This window comes from Notamacropus eugenii, chromosome 7 (assembly GCF_028372415.1).
Source record: "Notamacropus eugenii isolate mMacEug1 chromosome 7, mMacEug1.pri_v2, whole genome shotgun sequence".
Classification (NCBI taxonomy): domain Eukaryota; kingdom Metazoa; phylum Chordata; class Mammalia; order Diprotodontia; family Macropodidae; genus Notamacropus; species Notamacropus eugenii.
The window spans coordinates 32,009,821-32,030,816 of record NC_092878.1 but is presented as its reverse complement, the minus strand read 5'-3'; the positions used below and the strand labels follow the sequence as shown (position 1 = coordinate 32,030,816).

The window sequence follows — 20,996 nt, the reverse complement described above, 5'->3', positions numbered from 1 at the left end:
TCCCCCGGCCTCCTCTCTGTCTTTGGGGACCTGCGGGAGGAGCTTCTCCCTGGGCACAGAGGAATGGGAGGGTCCCAGGGGGCGCCCATTCATCCAAGGCCGTCCCAGGGCCAGCCTGAAGGAACCAGCTGGACTGGGAGCAGAAGCCAGGGTTAGGGACGGGAGCGGGGCTGCCCCGAAGCTGCCTCTGCGGCCTGAAGCAGCGAACCGCGTGTACTGACCGCACCTCCACAGCACCGGGGGGGGTCTGGATCCTAACGGCTGCCAGGCGGCGGGAGGGGCCAGCGGCCCAGCACCCAGCACCCAGCAGGGGGCCCTCACGGCCCGCCCCCCGCCCGATCCGAGCCCTTCCCAGAGCCCTCCGCGCCTGCCCCGCCCCCTCCGCTCCACTTTCACCACCTCCCCAGGCAACAATCGATGCAGGAACGTGTGGTCTTTGTTTTCCTCTAGTTTGGGGAACCTCGGGGTCCCGGCCCGTAACGGGCACGACAGGGGAGGGCCGGGTGGGCCCTGGGGGTCACCGTGAGCTGGGGGTGACAGCCGACGGGGGAGCGCTTCTACACGGGGGACAAGACCCTGCGGAGAGGACCTGGGGTGTCCCGGAGCCTGGCGGAGGGAGGGAGATCGGGGTTCGGGAAAGGACAGGGCGCCCGGGCTTCGGTCTCTTTGTCTCGGCTCCCTCCGGCCGGGTCACTCTTGGCGTCGTCCCGTCCTTTCCAGACGGTCACTGATTGGGCTGAGGGGAGCCCCAGGCACCCCTGTCCCGGCCTGCCTCCTCCATCTGTCCGCTCCTCTCCACCCCCGCCCCCTCCCACCGCTCCCCGCGAACCGAGTCCGGTCCCCGCCTCCCGGAGGGCCTCACCCGCTCCCGCTCCGGCCCCGGCCCGGCTCTCCAGCCTCCCAGACCGGCTCCCAAACCGGAAGTCCGCGCGGGAGACACCGAGGACCTTAGGGCGCGTGCGCCAAGGCCGCTGCCTGGACTACGTCTCCCAGAGAGCTCGGTGGACTAGAAGCGAACGTGGTCGCTCCGACCAAGCTACGTGAACGCTTCCGGGATTCCATTGGCAGGGAAAAGGAAGCCCTCGCGCTGGCCGGTGCCTTTTTCTCTTCCTCGAAGGAATTGTCTTTCCCGGCTAGTTGATTCGGCCGGAACTACACTTCCCAGCGGGCCTTGCGCACAGCGGCTGGAGCAGCGCTCCTCCCCCGACGGCCGGGGGAGCTCGCGCCGGCGGACGCTGCCTCAGCGGCCCGCTGCCCGCCGTGGGGATGATCCACGAGCTGCTCTTGGCCTTGAGCGGGTACCCGGGTGCCATCTTCACCTGGAACAAGCGGAGCGGCCTCCAGGTACGGCCCACCCTGAAGGGAGCGCTAATTGGAACTCCACCTGACGGGGAAAGCAAGGGGCGGAGTTAAGAGTGCCAGTGTTTAGGGCCGGGGCGGGACCTGGGGGGGGCGGGGTAAGGCGGTCAGAGGGGCGGGACCCTGGGAGTAGGGAGCGTGGACGGACTGCGGGGCCTGCGGTGGAGGAGCGGGGGGCGGGGCTTGGCCTGGGAGCCGCTAATGAGGGGGCGGAGCCTGGAAAAGGGCGGGAGGGGGTCGGCTCCCGGGGCTCTGGCGCGGGCTGGGGTAGAGGGGCGGGGCCACCACCGGGGTCTGCGCGAGAGGGCTGAAGAGAATGAATGGCCGAGGGAGAATTGTGTCACTTCACCCTGCCTGCCTCAGTTTCCTCATCTGTAAAATAAGCTAGAGAAGGAAAGGGCAAGCAGCTGCAGCGTCTGCCTAGGAACCCCAAGACGGTCCAAGGTGATTGCGGACCCTGCGCTGTGTTTTACGGTAACCAGCCCGGTCTGTAAGAATTAAGAAATGAAGCAGGCGGGTCAGACTTCTCCGAGGTCCGAGGTCCGCCCCCGCCTTGGCCGCCTCACAGCAGGGGTCCCCTGCCAGGCTCAGGCTGCCCTTTGACCCGAGCCCCCCTCCAGAGGCTCTGACCGTGCAGCCCCTCCTACGAGCCTCTTCTCCCTTGGACCCCCTGCTGGGAGAAGCTGCCCGCGCTGCGCCCTCTTCGTTCCTGACCCTCTGCAGTCTGTCTCTTGACCCCATCATTCAACGAAACTAGACTCTTCAGGTTACTAATGGTCTCTTTATTGGCAAGTCCTCGCTTCAGTATTTGACGTTTTACGCCCCCCCCAGCCCCCAGCTCCCGGACACTCCTCTCTCAGTTTGTAATACTTAATTTCCCCCCACCCGACTTTTGCCTACGTATGTGACCACTCCTCAGCTCCCCGGATGCAGGTGTGCCTGTGCCCTCTCCTTTCTCAGGGACCTCGTTATCTTCCCCACGCGGATGGCATCCTGCCTGGATATGCAGCCTTAGTCTCTTTCCCTGCATAGACACCTCACACCCTGCCCGTTAGGTATTTTAAACCAGGTGTTTTATAAGAAATTCAAACTCCACGTGTCCAAAAAGCCCTCCTCTCCATCCCTGAATCTCCTTTTCCTCCTGCTGACTTCCCGGTTCCTGTCCAAAGCTCCGTCTCCCCAGGCTCCCAGCCCAGATCCAGCCTTCCCTGTCCTTCTCCCTTAGCCTCCGTGTCTATCAGCGAGTCCTGCCTCTGCCTCTCACACCCAAGCCGCCTCCTGAATGCATCCTCCCCGGGGTTCCCTTCTAAAACATGGACCTGACCATTTCCCTCCCCTGCCCAAGGAGCATTCCTAGCTCTGGCTGGGCTCTAGGCTCAGACTTCTCCACCGGGCATGGAGTATACCCTCACAGTCTAACTCCAGAGTGATCGATTAGACATGAGTACCCTTGACGCACTCCCTTGCAGCCAAACTGAGCCCATGCAATTCCCTTTCCCCTCCTTGTGCCTGTCACAGGCTGTCCCCTCTTCCTGGAGGCCCTTAGGTGCCATCTCCTCCATGAGGCGCCCGCCCGCAGCTGCTAGTTCTCCCCTTGAAAAATTGTATTGTGTACGTTCTGTATTGACTTGCTTGCAAATATGTCGTATCTCCGCAGTGGAGTACTTAGATCCTTGAGGAAAAGGACGATTTTTCTTTGCCTAGCACAATGCCAAGCCTATAATGAGAACTTAATAAATACTTGCTGATTGATTATCTGCTCCTACTTGCATGCTAATGAATGCTGCTAGAGGAAGTCCCAGCACTGCTAATTAGGTCTTCCACAAATGGATATTACTTAATCTTGACTTGGCCTTCACTTCTGCTTGCCAGTTCTCTTCCCTGATTGACCTTCTGTTGTACTTGTCTCCCACCCCTTCCCTGCTCTCTCTAGACAGCAGGTCTCAACTCACACTTCACTCAAAGTTCAGGACTGTTCATCATGAGCTTCCTCTTCTCCTCTGTGGAATGTTAAGGGAATTTGAAGATCTTCTTTGACCATTAATAGACACATAGAGCCCTGGCTACAGGGAGTTTCTAATTAAGTGCTGGGGCACCTTCAAGCTCCTGAGCACTCAGCCAATCAGATGCCAAGTCTTTGTTATATATTCTGGGAGTAGGCATTTGCTTTGGGGGTCCACTCATAAGAAGGATCTTTGGATTTCTTTGATTTCCTGGTGGAGATTCTGAGTAGCCATATGTTCGGAGCCCACACATCTCCGCCCCACACCCCGACTGCTCCGATGGCTGTGCTCCCTCAATCCAGTGATGTACATAAAGTGTACAGCAATATTGCTTTACCCAGACTGTTGGAGTTCTGTATGTCTTTGTGCTAATTTCTCTGCTTGCATTTTCTCCAAGTTCAGGGTGCTGACTTTTCCCCTGAACTAGTGAATGTAATTAAAGTAGGATTGTTAACCCCTTTTTGAGCAGTCTTTCCTTTAAAAGCAGATCAAAGAACCTGTGCTAGCAGGCCATCCTGGGTGTGCTAGGGTGCTTGCTAATATACTCTGTTATGTACTTCAAATCATCTCGGTGTTATCCTCTCCTTTGCATTAGTCAAGGAAGAAGACATGGCCCTTCTCTTCACTAATGCCAAATCCTCTACGTCAGAGATTCCTTGAACTTGGTTTTTTTTTTTTTAACAGTTTGATAACATTTTCAATATAATTAGTTCTTTTGGCAATCTCATGCTTTTTATTTTTGCATATTTACAAACTTTTCTGAAAAAGGGGTCTTTGGCCTTCACCAGACATGATCTGCCAAAGGAGTCCATGACACAGTAAAAATGAAGAAGCCCTATTCTACTAAAACCTTTGATCACCTCCTCTCCTATCTCCTCTGGGAACTTGCTCTTTCAGATATCTCTTTGCTCTCCCAAATTTCTAATCTCTCCCTGTCCACCGGCTCTTTCCATGATGCCCCATAAACATGCCAGCTGTTTTCTGTTAAACTTCTAGAAAAAGCTGTCTGCACTCATTGCTTCTACTTTCTCATTTCCCACATGTTTTTCAACCTCCTGCATCCTTGCTTCTGTCCTCACCACTTGGCTAAAGTTACTGTGTATAAGGTTACCAGTGATCTCTGTATTATTAATTCCAGTGGTCTTTTCTCAGTCCTCATCATTCTTGACTTCTCTGCCTCCTCTTTCTGACTTTCCCATCTCTGGATTTGTATGACATTGTTCTTTCATACTTCTCTTCCTCTCTGCTCTACCCATCCTTCTCAGTCTCTTTGCAGGATCTTCATCCATATCCTCCCGTAAGCACTGTCCCTGGGTGGGAGCACCACAGTGCTGGGTCCTGGACCCTCTTCTCCTTTACCTCTACTCTTTTACGGTGTTCACCTCTTGTTCCCGTGGGACCAACTATTATCTCTTGGCAGATAGCCCTCATCTCAGTCCTGAGCTCTGGTGCCACGTCTCCAACTATCCGTTAAACAACTGAAACTCTGAGTCATCCTTCATTCTTCCTTTAGCCTTTTCGTCCCCCAGGGATCAATCTGTTGGTAAGTCATACCTCTTCTGCCTCCATGACATTCTCACCTACGTTCTTTTCTCTCCTCTCATGGGAGCCTTCCTACTTGTGGTCCTCATCACCTTTCACCTGGACTATTGTAGTAACCTCTGATTTGCACTCCCTCCCTTTTTTCAGTCTGTTCTTTTTATGCCAAAGTCATATCCTTAAAGAATAGGTTTAACCATGCTACTCTTCTGCTCATGAAGCTTTAATGGCTCCCTGTTGCCTCTAAAATCAAATGCAAATTCACCAGTGTATGCCTTGAAATTGGAATAACTTTCTAATTGTTCTCCTTGCATCTGGTCTCCTCTTCTTCAGTCCACCCTCCACAGAACTACCAAAGTAATGTTCTTAAAGCATATGTATGATCTTGTCATTCCTCTGCTCAAGGAGTTTCAATGGTGATTTTTTGGCACTGGAAAAAAATTCAGACTTTTTTTGGGGAGGAGGGGAAGGGATCAGAGACACTTAAAGCCCTTCCCAGTTTGGCTCCAGCTTTTTTTTACACTAGGGTTACATATTACTTTCCTTTATATACTAAATGTTCCATCTGTACTGGGTTCTATTTATTCTTAGTAGAGAGCACCCCATCTCCTCTCTCCATGCCTTTACCCATGCTGTGCCCCATGCCTAAAAGGCTTTCCTTTTTCATTTTGCCTCTTGGGACCCCGCTCTCTTCAAGCTTCAGCTCAGAAGATAAGATGCCTCTTCCCATTTCCCATTTGTTGATACCCTTCCCCCATGACTTTTTATACATTTTGTATTTACTTATCTGTATTGCTCAGTATGATGTAAACTCCTTAAGAGCAGATGCAGCTGCATTTTTCCTCTGTTGCTCACCGTGCCTGTCCCAGAGGTGCTCAGAAAGTGGTCGTGAAATTGAAGAGCTCAGCCAAGGAGAAGGAGTCGGCGCTGTTCTTCCTCTTCTTTTTGAATTTTTTTGTATTTAACCTGTGGTTTGGGTGGATTTTTTCCCTAAACTTTCCAATTTTAGCAACTTAGAAAGTTGTCTTATTTATAGACTTTCTCATCTTTGGTATTTAGTGAAGTGATAGGGTTTGAGAAGAGGAGAATTCTCTTACTTTTTTTGTTTAATTTCTTCATACAATTGCCTTGCATTGTCTCTTGAGTAGTTTTTTTTTTTTTTAAGTTTTCATATGCATATGTTGGTGTGCCTCTTCATATCCCCTACAACTAGCACAGTCCTGGGCACACAGAAGGTGCTTGGTAAGTGTTTATTCATTGGTGGAATGTTAGAGATGGCAAGGCTGAAGGGATTAGGAAGGAAAAGGTAATTGCTTATTACATAGCTTCCTTGACCTCCTTCCAGATTATGAAAGTCCATTCAGGTGATGGATTCAAAATGTAGAATGAGACATTTTTTAGACCTAGACAGTACAAGAATTTGTTTGGCCCAACTATACACATTTATTACAGGGGTTTTGTTTTTCTTTTTTTCTTTTTAATGAGAGAGAAGGAGAGAAAGAAAATAAATGCTTGTTAATTGAAATTTTACATTTAAAAAATAAACACCATTTTCTTTTTAAGTGACATTTACATGATGATGTATTTGTTATAATCACTTTAAAAAGATGCCAGTAATGTGCAAATAGTTATATTTTACAGAACTCTTCTGATAAATACACCTCACAAAAGGCAGAATGAGGAGAAAAAAATGTCATCATAAAACATTTGGAGAAAAACATCCTGTCATTATTGTAAAGCATTTGGAGTATCCTTAGGGTGGGAGTCAAATGAATCAGAGGCATCTGTGTCCTTAATGTTGTTACCACTTTTGTAGGTGTCACAGGACTTTCCGTTTCTCCATCCGAGTGAAACCAGCGTCCTGAATCGACTCTGCCGCCTTGGCACGGACTATATTCGCTTTACAGAGTTCATTGAACGATATACAGGCCATGTGCAGCAGCAGGTGGGTGGTCGGCCCTTGAGGACAGTGGTGATGTTTTTTATACGTCTTGCATTTGGGCTCAGAAGAGTGCCAAGTATCGGTAGTATTAATAGTAACATTAATAACAGTGTTACGAATAATATTAATGACAGGAACATTTATAGAGTCACTGAATTTGAGAATTAAATAGCCCAAACTCTTACTACAAGCAGTCCTTGAAGACTTCTAATGGGAGAGAATTCATTACTTCCTGAGGTAACCCATTCCCTGCTTGGATAGGTCTAAGTCAGGGGCGGGGAACCTGCAGCCTCATGGCCACATGTGGCCTTCTAGGTCCTCAGGTACAGTCTGTTGATTGAGTCCAAGTTTTACAGAACAAAGGAGATATGTTCTGTGAAGTTTAGGTTCAGTCAAAGGGCCACTTTTGAGGACCTAGAGGACCACATGTGGCCTTGAGGACACGGGTTCCCCACCCCTGGTAGATGTTAGGAAGTTTTTTCCTGACATTGAGTATAAATTTGCCTCTCTGTGATTTCAACTCCTAGCTTCCTAGAAGCATAACAGATCCATGTGATGAATGAAAGAGAGAGTCCTGTGGAAGATGGAATTCCCCTAAGGTTATTTACAAATGTGTCGTTATTTGAATTGTTTTTCTGTAAGTTCTGGGAGTTTTTGTTCTACAGCATAAGAGTCAGCAGCGTACGATGTGAAGAGTGCTGGGTGGGGATCTGGTTCTGTCACATACTTCCTATGTGACCTTTGAGGAAGTAACAGAACCTCTCTGGTCTCAGAAGAACATCTGTCTATGAGTGGCATTATACACATTAGAAAGAGAGAGAAGGGAGTTGGAGGCTGGTTTTAAATTTAGACTTCTGGCTGGGCTTTTGCTCAAGTTGGAGTTAAAAATATGGGTTCCGCAGATCCAATAGTTCTCAAGGAAGATGGATTTTTTTCAACAGAGGAGGAATTCTGTCCTTTTTCTTTTTTCATCACAAAGTTTTTATTCTTCCTTAAGGCAAAGGGTTAAGAAGGTTCTGGCTTAAAATAAACATGACATCAGTTTTGGAAGGTGGGAATAGGAATTATGACTCACACTGATATAAATATTTACAAAATGCTTTCCTCGCAACATCCTTTTAGGTAGGGAGTATAAATATATTTTTCCCATTTTACAGAGAAGTAAACCCAGGCTCAGAGAAGTGAGGTGACTTTGCTTCAGGCTGTCCACCTAATCGGTCTTGGAACCAGCACTAGAGTTCAGTTTTCCTTTGTCTTAGGACCAGTGCTCCACACTGCACCAAATCTGGACTCAGTCCCCAGTTCTACCTCTTGTGACCTTGGACAGATCACTTAACCTCTCTGAACCTCTTCCTCATCTCTGAAGTGAGAAAGTTGGACTGGATGAACTCCAAGGACCTTTGGTGTTGTCAATCTGTGGTCCAACAATGTTAATGGGCAAACTATTTCCCTCACTCCGTTGTATGTTTCTTCTTACGGAGGTTAATTTGACACAGCTATTCAAACATCAGCAGTACAACTAATAATGACGTAATAACAACAAAAAGGATAGTATTTAAATAATACTTAAAGGATTTTGTAAAGCACTTGACAGATGTACCATTTGGTCCTCACAGCAGCTCTGGGAGGTAGGTGCTGTTAGTATCCTCATTTTACAAAGGAAACTGAGGCAGACAGAGGAAGTTTTACATGTCTAGGGTTCCACAGCTAGGAGGTGTTTTGAAGCCATATTTGAACTCAGGTCTTTGTGACTCCAGGTTCAGCACTTGATCTGCAAGTCCCAATCCTGGAGCTAATTTAATTAGCCTTTGTTTAATCGCAGGATCACCATCTGTCCCAGCAAGGCCAGGGTGGATTACATGGAATTTATTTGCGGGCCTTCTGCACAGGTCTGGACTCCATCCTGCAGCCATATCGTCAAGCACTGCTTGACTTGGAGCAAGAGGTGAGGTAGAGAAGAGGAGAAAGAGGCAGGCAGTAATGCCCCTGAGTCCCCCAGTTTCCTCACTAGACCACATCCTTGGAAAGAAAATGCGGTCCTCCCTCCCCACCATAGCTTGTCTTCCTTTAATTAGGGTTTCAGAATTGGGAAAATGCCTTTAATGAGCATATACCACTATAAGCTCTCCGTATTGTTCATTTAATGATCAAAGTAACTTCTTGCCTCTGTAAGAGGTTCCAGGGTATTCTGTGAACATTTTGCTTTCAGTTTTTAGTGACCTGTATCACTTTAGTGACCCTGTATCACTATCTTCTGTGGGAACCTAAAAGCACTCATTACCACAAGGTCTGTTCTCTCCCTCTCCCCAGCCAGTGTTCTTAGGTCATAGGTTAGAAACTTTTTGAGATGGTGTTTTTCTAATTATGTTTTTTATTGCAGTTCCTTGCTGACCCTCACCTTTCCATATCACATGTCAATTACTCCTTGGACCAGGTATCTTTGTAGATAATGGAATATCTTGGGTTCTTTTTGTCTGTTCTCTCAGTCTTTTAGGTATATTTGACTAATCTAGTATTTTGAAGAGCTCTCCTACTTCCAGATTCGGAATTTGAATCTAAAATTTTACGTTTTGTACATTTAATCTGCTTTATTATATGAGCATTATTTCATGAATTCTGAAGATAAATCGTCTCTTAACATTTGGTACTAAAGTTGTCCATGTTGATGTTATACTGACTATCCTGCCAGCCTCCAAAATAGGTGTTTCTAGCTAAAGATAGGCTGAGAGGAGTAGGCCCTTTTTTTGCCTCTTCTGGCTGGAGTTGATCTCTGTATCTTCATTCAGAAACGCCATCATTTCCAGAGCTTATGTTTATACTCCCTCTCTTACATTTGGAACACGTAAGAGATTACATTAGATTAATTAACTTTTGCTTTGCTTTGTAGTTCCAACTTCTTTTTCCCTCAGTGATGGTTGTTGTTGAACAGATTAAGAGTCAGAAGGTAAGCACTTCTTTTATTCTGGTTAATGATGTACGTAATTCAGTGTGCTTAGTGATTTGCACCACATAGATTTCTTCAAACTGTTGTGTTTGGGGGAACCATGAAATTAGACCTGAGAAGGAAAAGCATCATACATGTTGATCATTGATGGGAGCAAGGAGCTTTTTCCTCAAGGTCATGCTTCAGTATTAAGAGGTCACCATGCCTAAGTCATTCACCTAACTTTGTTAAATGTACTTTTTACTTAGGTTGTTGCTATTATTACTGTCATGGAAAAATTGATTCCAAGTATTCTGGGAGACTGTTGGCTTTTGGGATCTGAGCTAGTAACTCTGAGATCAGCAAGTGCTGAGTAGATTACCTAGTCAAGTTGGGTTGTGAAAAGTACCCTCTGGCTCCCTGAGTCCTTTTCTCTTGAGTTGTTATAAGAACAATCACAGGAAGCAGCCTTGAAAGTAGTATAATTTTTACAAATTCATCCACAGCATTTTAAAAAAATCTGCAGTGAGACAATTGGGTTGCATGTGACACACTCCTGTCCTCTTTCCCTCCTTCTACACACTCCCAACCCCAGAGATATTTAATGAGACCTTTGTAAATGTCACACAGATGCAGAATACATATCAATACTAATGTATATGGGCTCCCTCCCTCTTGCCCCCTTCTCTTTCTCTCCCCCCCCAACTCTGATCTGTCTGTCTGCCTCTCTTACACATACACACTTGTACTTATGCATACACATACACACACACACACACACACACACACACACACACACACACACACACAGAGTAAATAAGTGCCACTTCTTCAGCTAAAAAGCCCAACCAGATAATTTAGGCCAAAGAATTGAATGAAGGGTAGGACTCAGTCCCACATAGAGGTAACCATAGCACAGAGGCAAAAGTATCTAATTTGGCTTCTTTCTTTGATGAATTGGACCAAACAGTTGCCAGCCCTCTACTTCATTTTGTGTTGTGTAGACACATACCCAGCTGTATGCACAGTGAGTTGTTTAAGTGCATCCCCTCCATTCCTGGAAGCCTTGTGTGGGCTTCTTCATGGACCTCTCTACCCCTGCAGCTTCTTTACACTCCCCTGTCCCCCCAAAATGAGAAGAAAAGTACCACCATGAATGGAGTTACGAGCCAGATGAAAATTTTCTCTCCTTTCCCATGTTAGCCTTCTCTGTCTCATTTCAATTGGGAAAGGAGAGTGAAAAATCCAAGAAGAGCTGGTGGTTCACTCACCTTCTTTTCCACGATGGGCCTAGGGATGCTGTGGGCTGAAGTTCAGCAGAAATAGAAAAGATTTGCACATTTTACTAGACTTCACTCTGCACAATTGGAAATGTGCTACATCCATGTTATCCTTTCTGACTACAGAAGCAAAGATAAAAACTCTCTCCTTAAAGAAGCTGATGGGGGGGCTGGTAGTTTTTACTTCTGAATTAACATATTCATTCTTGGCTGATGAATCTAGAACCTGTAATCTAAACATTTAAACATTCTTATGCAGTATCTTTGTGGAGAAGTTCTACTTTCTTCTTCCAGAACAAGCTAATAGGCATATCCCCAAGTAGATCTGGCTCAGGAGGAGATTGACTGACCCATTCAGTCACTTTTAGGAAACCCAATGGAATATGTAGCTAGTAGCACCTGCAAATATGGGGATCCAGGAAGGCTTCTTGCAGAAGGGGGGACTGTAGCTGAGACTTGAAGGATCCAGGAAAACTAGGAGGCAGAGGTGAGGAGGAAAGATTTCCAGGCATGAGTGATAGCTGGGGAAAATGCCTGAAGTCCAGTGACAGAATGTCAGCAATGAGGCCACTGTCACTGGATCAGTGTGTGCGTGTGTGTTTGTGTGTGTATTGGGGGAGTGAGATGAGGGAGTCACTGTTGATGTGTAAGAGGTAGGAAAGGACAAAGTTATGGAAGTGCCACTGGAATTGATTCAGTAGGTCCCTCCTGGACCAATCACAACTGAATGTACAATTTAAACTGTGCAGCAGGCACTGTATAATTTTTAGAAGTTTATCTTTTCCACAGATTCATGGGTGTCAGATCTTGGAAACAGTATACAAATACAGCTGTGGGGGACTGCCTCCTGTACGTAGTGCGCTAGAAAAGTAAGTCACAAAAACTTAAATAAGATTGACACAGTTCATCAAGACCATTTTATTTGCATATGATCTAAAACTTCTCCAAAATAGTTAGTAATAGATGGGACTGAAAAGCTAACACTGAGCAGATAGGTCTATATGATCAAAGTAGGAGAGGCCAGGATGCCAGCCAATAAAGAATCCAGGATGGTACTACATAAAAGAGAATGAATTAGTGTGGATGACTTTAAGGTCCCTCTGATTGTCAGATCCCATCATCCTTAGGGTGTTACCATTATATATGCTGGGTTTTGCTTGGCTATATTTGAGTATATCTTTTAAAGTAATTGCTATTTTCAGTCAGTAAGTCAACCGGCATTTTATTAAATGTTTACTATTTGCCAGGCTCTTTGCTAAGCCTGAAAATACAAAGAAAGGTAAAAATACTGTCCCTCCTCTCAAGTATCTTATTTTCCTAATGGGAGAAACAACTTTTAAACTATTTACATATAAGATATTGTTTATATGGAGTAGTTGAAAAGTAATTTCAGATCAGCCACTGGTATTGGGGAGGGACCAGGAAAGGCCTCCAGTAGATGGTGGGATTTGAGCTGAGTCCTGAAGTAAGCCAAGGGAGCCAACATGTGGAGAGTAGAAGGAAAAACCTCCCAGGCAGTGGGACAGCCTGTAACAAAGCATGGAGTTAGGAGAAGGCAGGAGCTGCTGGATTGTAAAGTATATGGAGAGAAGTAGAGGATAAGAAGACCGGAAAGGTAAGAAGGGGGCTAAGCAGAGAATTTTCTGTTTGATGCTGGCGGTGGTAGGGAACCAGCTCATATTGCCCATTTTTATCTTACCTTCTTTAAAACTTGAAGTTAAGCTTCTGTCCTGGGTGGAAAGACTGGACTCTGATCTCCAAGTTTCCTTCTAATTCTAATATTTGGTTACTGCACAAGAACATCTTGGAAATACTTGAGCTAGTTCTGGAGAGGGTGCTTGATCTTCTCTTTTCATGTATTTTTGTAATGCTCCATTTCTAATTGAGTCATCCTCCCTTACCACATCCATTCCCTTCCTTTTTGGTGAAACAAGAGAAAAGGAGCAAACTGCTTTTGCTGGCAGAGAAACAGACTTCTCTGAGCTCATCTCATTGTGTTTTAGCAGGAATTTTCAGCTCTGAAACTCTTACGCAGGGTGAGAATAAACAATATGGAAAAGAAACTGTCAAAATAGCTGAAGGACATTTTAAACTTAATATGGGAACTTTAATTATAAGAAATTTAATGACTAATTCCAAAAAGATAGGAATAAAAATGGAATGATTATTTTTAGTGTAATGGACAGTTTCCCTTCTGACTCACCAAATTCTTACTCAGATCTTGGCCAGTACCCTCTAGTGACGTCCCAGAATGGCCTGGGTGTTTGTGCCCAGCAAGGGCTTTTATGGCATTGGTTTTTCTCTCCCTTTCTCCACTCAGGATCTTGGCAGTGTGCCATGGGGTCATGTACAAGCAGCTTTCTGCCTGGATGCTACATGGCCTCCTCTTGGACCAACACGAAGAGTTCTTTATTAAACAGGGCCCATCTTCTGGCCTTGTCTCTACTCAACTGGAGGAGGAGGAGGAAGACCTGGGCATTGGAGGCCTGACAGGGAAGCAGTTACGAGAACTTCAGGACCTGGTGAGGATTTGAAGGGAAAGGCAGTACATTCCACCAGATAGTGACCCCTTCGCCCTCTCACATGAGCTTGCACTGAGCCTGCCACCTCGGTGCCATCTGCGCCACTTCCTTCAGCCTGTCCCTCCTGATATTTGCCTTTGTCTGAATGAGGTTTGCAGGATGCATGGGAAAGAGCGCTGAAGAGTACAACCCCCACCTCCTTTGCTTGTTTGTCTAGGTCCAGACTTAACCTCCCTGGGGCCTATTTTCCTCGTCTCTAAAATGAGATTGGACTTGATCCAGTTCCAGACCCGTGAGTCTATGATAATCCATTAGGCTGGGCAGTTGTGAGGCCTTCTTCATACCATACTAATACCATACTTAGGAAGTGGACAGCTCCTTAAGTTGTGTCTCTCTGGCAGCTTTTTGATGCAGCTCAAGGTCTTAATTAGGATTCACAAAAACCTATATAGATGCCAGTGTATTACATAAGAATCATAAATTCTTGGAACTGAGCATAATAGGATTTTTTTTTTTAGGACTTCACAGGTCTAGTCCAACCTACTCATTTTACAGAGGAAGGAACTAAGGCTCAGAGCAGTTGAATGATTTAGCTAGAGTCCTGTAACTAGTTAATGGCAATGCTAGAACTAGAACGTTCATGTGTTGTGCCTCTCCTGCCTGCTAGCCACCAGGCTAGACTACCTCCTTGCAAGCACAGTACATGCCTGGCAGGTGGGAGTTGTACATCCCTGGGTTTAAAGTCCCTATTGCCCAATATATTAACTATGGAATATAAAGGATGGAGATAGATAGAGTTACTGCATACTTTCTTGTTTCCTTTGTCACTCTGTATCTCCTCACCCAGCGCCTGATTGAGGAAGAGAACATGCTGGCCCCATCCCTGAAGCAGTTTTCCCTTCGGGTGGAAATACTTCCTTCCTATATTCCAGTGAGAGTCGCTGAAAAAATCCTGTTTGTAGGAGAGTCTGTACAGATGTTTGAGAATCAGAATGTGAATCTGACCAGAAAAGGTAGGAAGTCCTGTCCTAACATCTCATCCCCAAGAGCTGGTCAAGAGCAGCTTTTATTGCCCATTGCCTCATGAGCCAAGGCAGTGGTCAGTGTAGTACATCATATTTTGAAATAAATCTTGTAAGAGGGCACCATGATGCTTCTTGTCAGAAATCTTCAAAGCAAGGGAAGTGGCACCCAGTGGTTAAGAGCAAAAATTATTGCCCTGTATTTACTAGACCCTGGTTAGTTAGATTGTCTATAGTAACAAATGAAAGAATCAGAGCGTTGTTGATAGCATAGCTCCGAGGGTCTCTCCTCCTACTGTCCATGATACACAGGATCTATTTTAAAGAATCAAGAAGACACCTTTGCTGCCGAACTGCATCGCCTCAAGCAGCAGCCTCTTTTCAGCCTTGTGGATTTTGAGCTGGTGGTGGACCGGATACGCAGCACTGTTGCTGAGGTTTGCCTTTTAAGTGTCTGATCCAGCATATGTTTTCTGAGGGGGTGGATTGACCTGGAAAGATAGAGAGTGGAGCACAGCAGCTGCTTCTTCTAGCTGGCACTAGAGACCAGGGTGAAGAAATGATTCCTCAGGCCAGACGCTTTCTCCGTCTTTGGGTTTTAGGAATGCTGCCATAGTAAGTGTCCTTCCCTCTTACTGAGCTCAGTCTCTTATGGGACATGGAATGCCTTGCTAGCTGCCTGACGGTGACAGAGACACAATCCACTCAGCATCTCGCGTCACAACGTTTTCTTTAGTTGAAGGAATAGATGAGATCTTTGTTTCACTTTGTGTGTGTATTTCTGCTCCACGGGAGCTTGGGACCAGATTGGGTTTTCCACTAAAGAACAAAAGGACGAAGGGCTAAGCTCTCTTGCTGCTGCCGTCTGTACAGGGTCTAGTAGCAGGTTTTCAGAAGGGTTTTTTGTAGACAGTTTATTGTCATGATCATATGAGTAGTATTCTTTCCTGAGTCATTCAGTGGAATATAGAGCAGCTTTTTAAATAAAGAATCCTCCTTTGTAATGGTGTTCTCAAAATGGGATTTCACTGATGTTCTTGTTTCCTCAGCATCTATGGAAACTTATGGTGGAGGAGTCAGATTTATTAGGCCAACTAAAGGTAATAGTTTCATTTATTTTTCTTTATTGTTAAAATGTAACTAACAGGAAATGACCTTTGCCTTCCCTAACTCTATTGATTTGGGGAAAAAAACCTATCCCTGGATTCTTAGGATGACCTTGTATACTCTTCCCCAAAATGAGCAGCCCATTGCTGGGTGTCATCTGAAGGAATAATTCCTTCCAGGATTTGCTTCTGTAAATACAAACATGATTGTAGAGATATACCATACTGTAGGACAAAGAGATAGACATAAGTTTTCTTGTAATTTTATCATTTGTGTTGCCACCAAGTAAAGATATCAAATATACTGTAATCTTCCTGGCTTAACAGCACCACTAAAATTTCTCTTCTTGATATGCCTGTTTAGAGGGGCAGAATCTCACATCCATCTGTTGGGGACAGGAAGGAAATGACACTGTGTTCATTGGTATGGGGAATTCCCAAGGAAAAACATTCTATCAGTGTATATCAGTACCTTCTCTGCAACTCCTTGTTTTAGAGAATTTATGTGGAGGTTGAGTGATTTGCCCAGGGTCATACAACCAAGATCTATCCCAAAAGGGACTTGGACCCAGGTCTTCTTGACTCTGAGGTTGGCTCTTTATCCACTGTACCACGCTGCCTCCAAATCCATGTGTTAGTTGGGTCCTAATTAAGGAGACAGCTCTGCACTGTTTCTAGTTTAAAAGCCTTTCTACAGTCTGGGAACCTACTTTGCCAGTGTTACTTCATACTATTCCCTTTCATGAGCTCTGTGTTCTGACCATTATGAGAACTAACTGTTCCCAAATGCTTCGTCTCCAGCCTCTTTCTTCTCACATGAGCCATCCCCCCCATGTCTGGAATGCATTCCTTTGTCATCTCTGCTTTGCAAAAGTCCTCGTCTTCTTCCTTCAAGGCTTAACTTGGGTTCCACTTCCTCAGGGAAGCCTTCGCTTATCTCCCCAGTTTTTAGTGCTTTCTGCTCTAATTTATCTTTAGTTTTACTTATTTAGGTAAATATTCCATCTCCCAAGTAGACTATAAGCCACTCAACAGTAGGGGTAATTTAATTTTCTTCTGTGTGTTCCTCTCTCCTTGGACAGTGCCTTATACATAATAGGAGCTTTGTGAATGCTTTAATTGGATTGAATTCAATTCCTTGGATAGCGAAGAATTCCTAAGACTTGTGTGATTGTTGACTTGTATACTGACATTCTTTTTCAAAGATCATTAAAGACTTTTACCTGCTGGGACGAGGAGAACTGTTCCAGGCCTTCATTGACACAGCCCAGCATATGTTAAAGACACCGCCCACTGCAGTAACTGAGCATGGTAAGTACTCAACAGAAGAGTGAATGACTAAGTTACTTTCCTTGAGAGAAGAGCCCAACTCTCAGCTTCTTCATTGAGGGCTTGAGGGGCAGCCTCCTTACCTTCTGTTGCTGCCTAGGGAAGCCATTTCAGTGGGCCTGGATAGCTTCCATCACACTGCAGTCATCTCCTGGGACAAGCAGCCACATAACCAATGATATCTGTATGAAATGGTGTGGTCTGGACCCCAAAGTCAAATAGTGTTTGTTCCTGACGGTCAGGCAGGGTTGGATGGGAGAACATTTCTTCCAGGCTTCATCATATAGCCAGGTGCTATTATTTGCTCCTTGTTCTTTCTCTCTGCCAGATGTTAATGTGGCCTTCCAGCAGTCTGCCCACAAGGTGCTGTTAGATGATGACAACCTCCTCCCTCTGCTTCACCTGACAATTGAGTACCATGGAAAGGAACATAAGGGTATTAATTCCCTTTCTCTCTCCTTCGCATATCATTGTTCCTCCCTTTTTTCCTGATGCTGCTTCCTTCTCTGAAGACGCTTATATGGTTTTCATCTTAGAGTTATCTACCTTTAGCACTCAGGGGGTCCTAAGAAATCTTCTAGTTCAGCCTCTTCATTTTAAAGATTAAGAAACAGGGATACAGGGTGGTTACGCGACTTACCGAGACTCATGAGTGGCACAGCCAGGATTGGAATCCAGACCACTTCATTAGCAGCCAAGGGTTTTTTCATTATGCCATGCGTCAGTTCTTGTCTTATTCCAGCTGCCTCTGTCTCTAAAGACAACAAAATAATCTCTAAGATCTACCAAAAAACCTGCCTACACATTGTTTCCTTGCCCTCTGCCCACTATGTTTTCCTCCTTGTGTCTTAGACATCCCCCTGGTTTTTTCTCTCATGTTATTCATGTGCATTCTTCTTTCAACAAAACAAGTTGTCTGTCTTAATTAGACTGAAGTTTCTTCATTTTCTTTTTCTTTTTTTTTTTTTGCCTTAGATGTTACTCAAGCACGAGAAGCACCTTCTCGGGACACCTCTCCCCGAGAAGCCCCTGCGTCAGGCTGGGCAGCCCTAGGTCTTTCCTACAAAGTGCAGTGGCCTCTGCACATTCTCTTCACTGCTGCTGTCCTGGAGAAGTAGGTTTACAAGACCTCTGTGAGCTTTTTGCTAGCAAACACTAACTATGGCAGGGAAGATAGAGGCCCTCTGACCAGTTGTTAGTAATCTGCAGGCCCAGGAGATACAACTTCAAGAATCCATCCATCTCCACCCCAGTCTATTTAACCTGCAGATGCTGACCTAAAACTGTTTAGAGAACTTCTGGTAAAAGAGCCCTTGGGGAAGTAGTATGGTTTAGTAGAAATAGCATTCACCTTGGAATCACTAAACCTGAGTGTGAATCCTGGCTGTGCCATTGGCTACCTCTGTGTTGATGGGCAAGTCATGTAAAGCCCCCAGGCCTTAGTGTCCTCATCTGTTGAATGAGGGGGTTGGATTCAATGACCTCCAAACTCCTAGGTCTTCCTCATATGCCATGTTGCTTCTGTTTTTGAAATTAATTTGAGGTGGCAGTGATCGGCATAATAAGCTTGATGCTGGATGTGTCCTTGAGCCCTTTGAAGAAGGCAGGTTTCAACAGGGATTATTTTAGAATTGAAGGAAATTAGGTTTCTTATTTTTCTGTGTAAACTCATGCCAAGATGAGAGGTCACATAGTTCCAGTTCCCCTAGGAATCAACTCTTCTTCCAAGTGCTTGTCTTCAGTATGTGTCCTCTGACATTTCTCCCATGTCAGCAGCTGTCACGACCTAGGGAGGAATAAAAAGTTTAGAATCACAGACTCTAGAATTGGAAGGGACCATACAAGTTATGTAGTACAGCCTCACTCCCAGGGCAGTTCTTTCTTTCTCTGAAAGAGTAATTCAACCACCATTTGGATATTTGTGGAGATAGGAAACTCATTCCTTTTCAAAGAACGTTGTATCACTCTCAGACAGCTAACCATTACATAACATTAAGAGTTCATCATGCACATGGCACAATCCTGAGCCCTAAGAGATTGTGGAAAAAACATGCCTGCCTTTGAGGGGTTTACATTCCCCAAAGGCTGGTCACCTGTTGTTTCTCATGACCTCTGTATAGTTCAGTGAACTCTGTAAGGCAGGTGTTGTTTGGCATGACTTGCAAAGTAAAGGTAGAAGGAGCAGAGGCTGTTTGGAATGCTGGGCCTCCCATGAGTGAAATGGAAAGTCCTGGGACAGAAACATGCATTGGGCTGAGCCTCAGGAGAAAGGAACAAGGACTTTGCCTCCAGTAGAGAGGGCCCTTCTCTGGCTAGCTTCAAATCCTTTCTTTTTGAAAATGGGAAAGAAAAAGGGAGGAAGAGGAGGAATCTGGGACTTGACTGAGGGGAAAGGGGAGGTAGCTGGGAATGGAAGAGTCTAGCTTCACGGTGGTTGTTTTGGACCCAGGTACAATGTTGTCTTCAAGTACTTGCTCAGCGTACGACGAGTGCAGGCAGAACTGCAGCACTGCTGGGCTCTCCAAATGCAGCGCAAGCATCTCAAGTCTAACCAGAGCGATGCCATTAAATGGCGCCTACGGAACCACATGGCCTTCTTGGTGGATAATCTTCAGTATTATCTCCAGGTCTGTGCTGAAAGTTGAATGGTACATGGGAGATGAAGAAAGGGCAGGAGAAAGGTCTTGCAGGGATGTTTTATTCTTGCCCTGGGGGAACGCTCATGAGAGAAAAAAATTGGCCGTGGTTTTTAGGATTGCTATGTGGAATGGTATTGATGAGGCATAAGAAGCCCCAGAAGCACTAACAATCTCATATGAGCAGCACCACTAAGGCACTTATTAAGTTCTTGTGGATAGGATGACATTGGCATCACCCTAAAATCCTGCTCTGTTTTGTTGTGACAGGAAGCTGACCCTGAGATTTTTTGCAAGTTGTCAGTAAAGTGCAAGTCCTGACCATATGACCAGCCTCACTAAGTTAGGAAAGGCTTCACATTAGATGGTTGATTGTCAGCTGATGAATTGGTTTGGTCACAGCAATTCACAAAGACTGTCTGCTAAAGTATAGAGTGGTGGCAATATAATTCACTGAAGGAAGCATCCTCGGGATGAAATCTCAGGTCTTTGGCATCACTGAAGTTTTGGCTTTCTGAAGTGTTCCATAAGTCTTTAAATTTTAATAAAATGTAACTGAGTCAGTCAGTATGAACATAAAACATCTGCTTTAATGACAGGAGGCTGGGTTGAACCAGGTTTTCAGCTTTCCCTGCCAGTGTCATGCCACATAACAAGGGCTTTCTTGGTCAATTCAAGAGCACAGGGGAGTTTTCTGTGTTTTATTTTTCAGATGCCTCACTATCCTTTCTATCCTAGAGTGATTGTGTCCCATAAAATACTTTAATTACTTCTAATTCTCCTTCAGGTAGATGTGCTGGAGTCTCAATTCTCCCAGCTCCTCCATCAGATTAACTCCACAAGGGATTTTGAGAGCATCCAGTTGGCTCATGACCACTTCCTGAGCAACTTGCTGGCTCAGTCATTCATCTTGCTGAAACCTGTAAGTGGGGCTCGTTTGGCTTTCTGAAGTTTTTATAGCACTAAATCTTCCCCTTCTTCAGATGCTGATTGAGTTGACAAGACAACAGGCTTCCATTAATCAGATCTTTATTCCCCATTTTTGTTGGTATTTCGCAATATTTATAAATAGGAGACAGCACAGATGATATGTATTCAGGTTTCTGAGATAGATAAGGAACAGAAGAATAGTCTAAGGCAAAGGAAACAGAAACTGCTTTACATTAGCGTGTATGTGTGGTAATGATGAAAAGTAAGAGTGAGTGAAATGCTTGTTCTGCTAAAGATGTCTGTGAACTATTAGGATGGGGGTGGGGAACCTCTGGCCTCCAGGCCACATGTGACCCTCTAGGTCCTCAAGTGTGGCCCTGACTGAGTCCAAGTTTTACAGAGCAA

General features: G+C 45.4%; 1 protein-coding gene and 1 long non-coding RNA gene across 7 annotated transcripts; one reads left to right on the top strand and one right to left on the bottom strand.

Annotated features, from left to right (window-relative positions):
* The first annotated feature begins 961 nt into the window (after positions 1–961).
* Positions 962–20,610, top strand: LOC140513789 (gamma-tubulin complex component 4-like). 5 transcript variants are annotated; one of them, XM_072623796.1, is made up of 15 exons: positions 967–1,344; positions 6,727–6,846; positions 8,666–8,788; positions 9,224–9,277; positions 9,731–9,787; positions 11,836–11,915; positions 13,367–13,568; positions 14,416–14,581; positions 14,903–15,027; positions 15,640–15,690; positions 16,902–17,007; positions 17,354–17,461; positions 18,001–18,139; positions 19,475–19,652; positions 20,449–20,610. In XM_072623796.1, the coding sequence occupies exons 1-15, from the start codon at positions 1,267–1,269 to the stop codon at positions 20,608–20,610; spliced, it is 1,749 nt and encodes a 582-aa protein (XP_072479897.1). In that variant the 5' UTR covers positions 967–1,266. The 5 variants fall into 5 exon arrangements, with proteins under 5 accessions (XP_072479899.1, XP_072479900.1, XP_072479897.1 ...); XM_072623795.1 differs by having other exon boundaries at positions 968–1,344; positions 6,718–6,846; XM_072623799.1 differs by lacking the exon at positions 18,001–18,139 and having other exon boundaries at positions 963–1,344; positions 6,718–6,846; positions 20,449–20,582.
* Positions 7,495–13,373, bottom strand: LOC140513862 (uncharacterized). 2 transcript variants are annotated; one of them, XR_011970407.1, is made up of 2 exons: positions 12,746–13,373; positions 7,495–9,899 (listed from the first exon to the last, which is right to left on the bottom strand). It is a non-coding gene; the product is annotated as an uncharacterized lncRNA (long non-coding RNA). The 2 variants fall into 2 exon arrangements; XR_011970406.1 differs by lacking the exon at positions 7,495–9,899 and adding an exon at positions 11,950–12,573.
* Positions 20,611–20,996: the final 386 nt, after the last annotated feature.

Excerpts from the sequence above, each read along its gene's own strand:
- LOC140513789 (XM_072623795.1), top strand. The coding sequence starts at position 1,267 with ATGATCCACGAGCTGCTCTTGGCCTTGAGCGGGTACCCGGGTGCCATC. Across the intron at positions 17,462-18,000 it reads CCATGGAAAGGAACATAAGG|ATGTTACTCAAGCACGAGAA; the intron begins GTATTAATTCCC and ends TTTTTGCCTTAG. Across the intron at positions 18,140-19,474 it reads ACTGCTGCTGTCCTGGAGAA|GTACAATGTTGTCTTCAAGT; the intron begins GTAGGTTTACAA and ends TTTTGGACCCAG.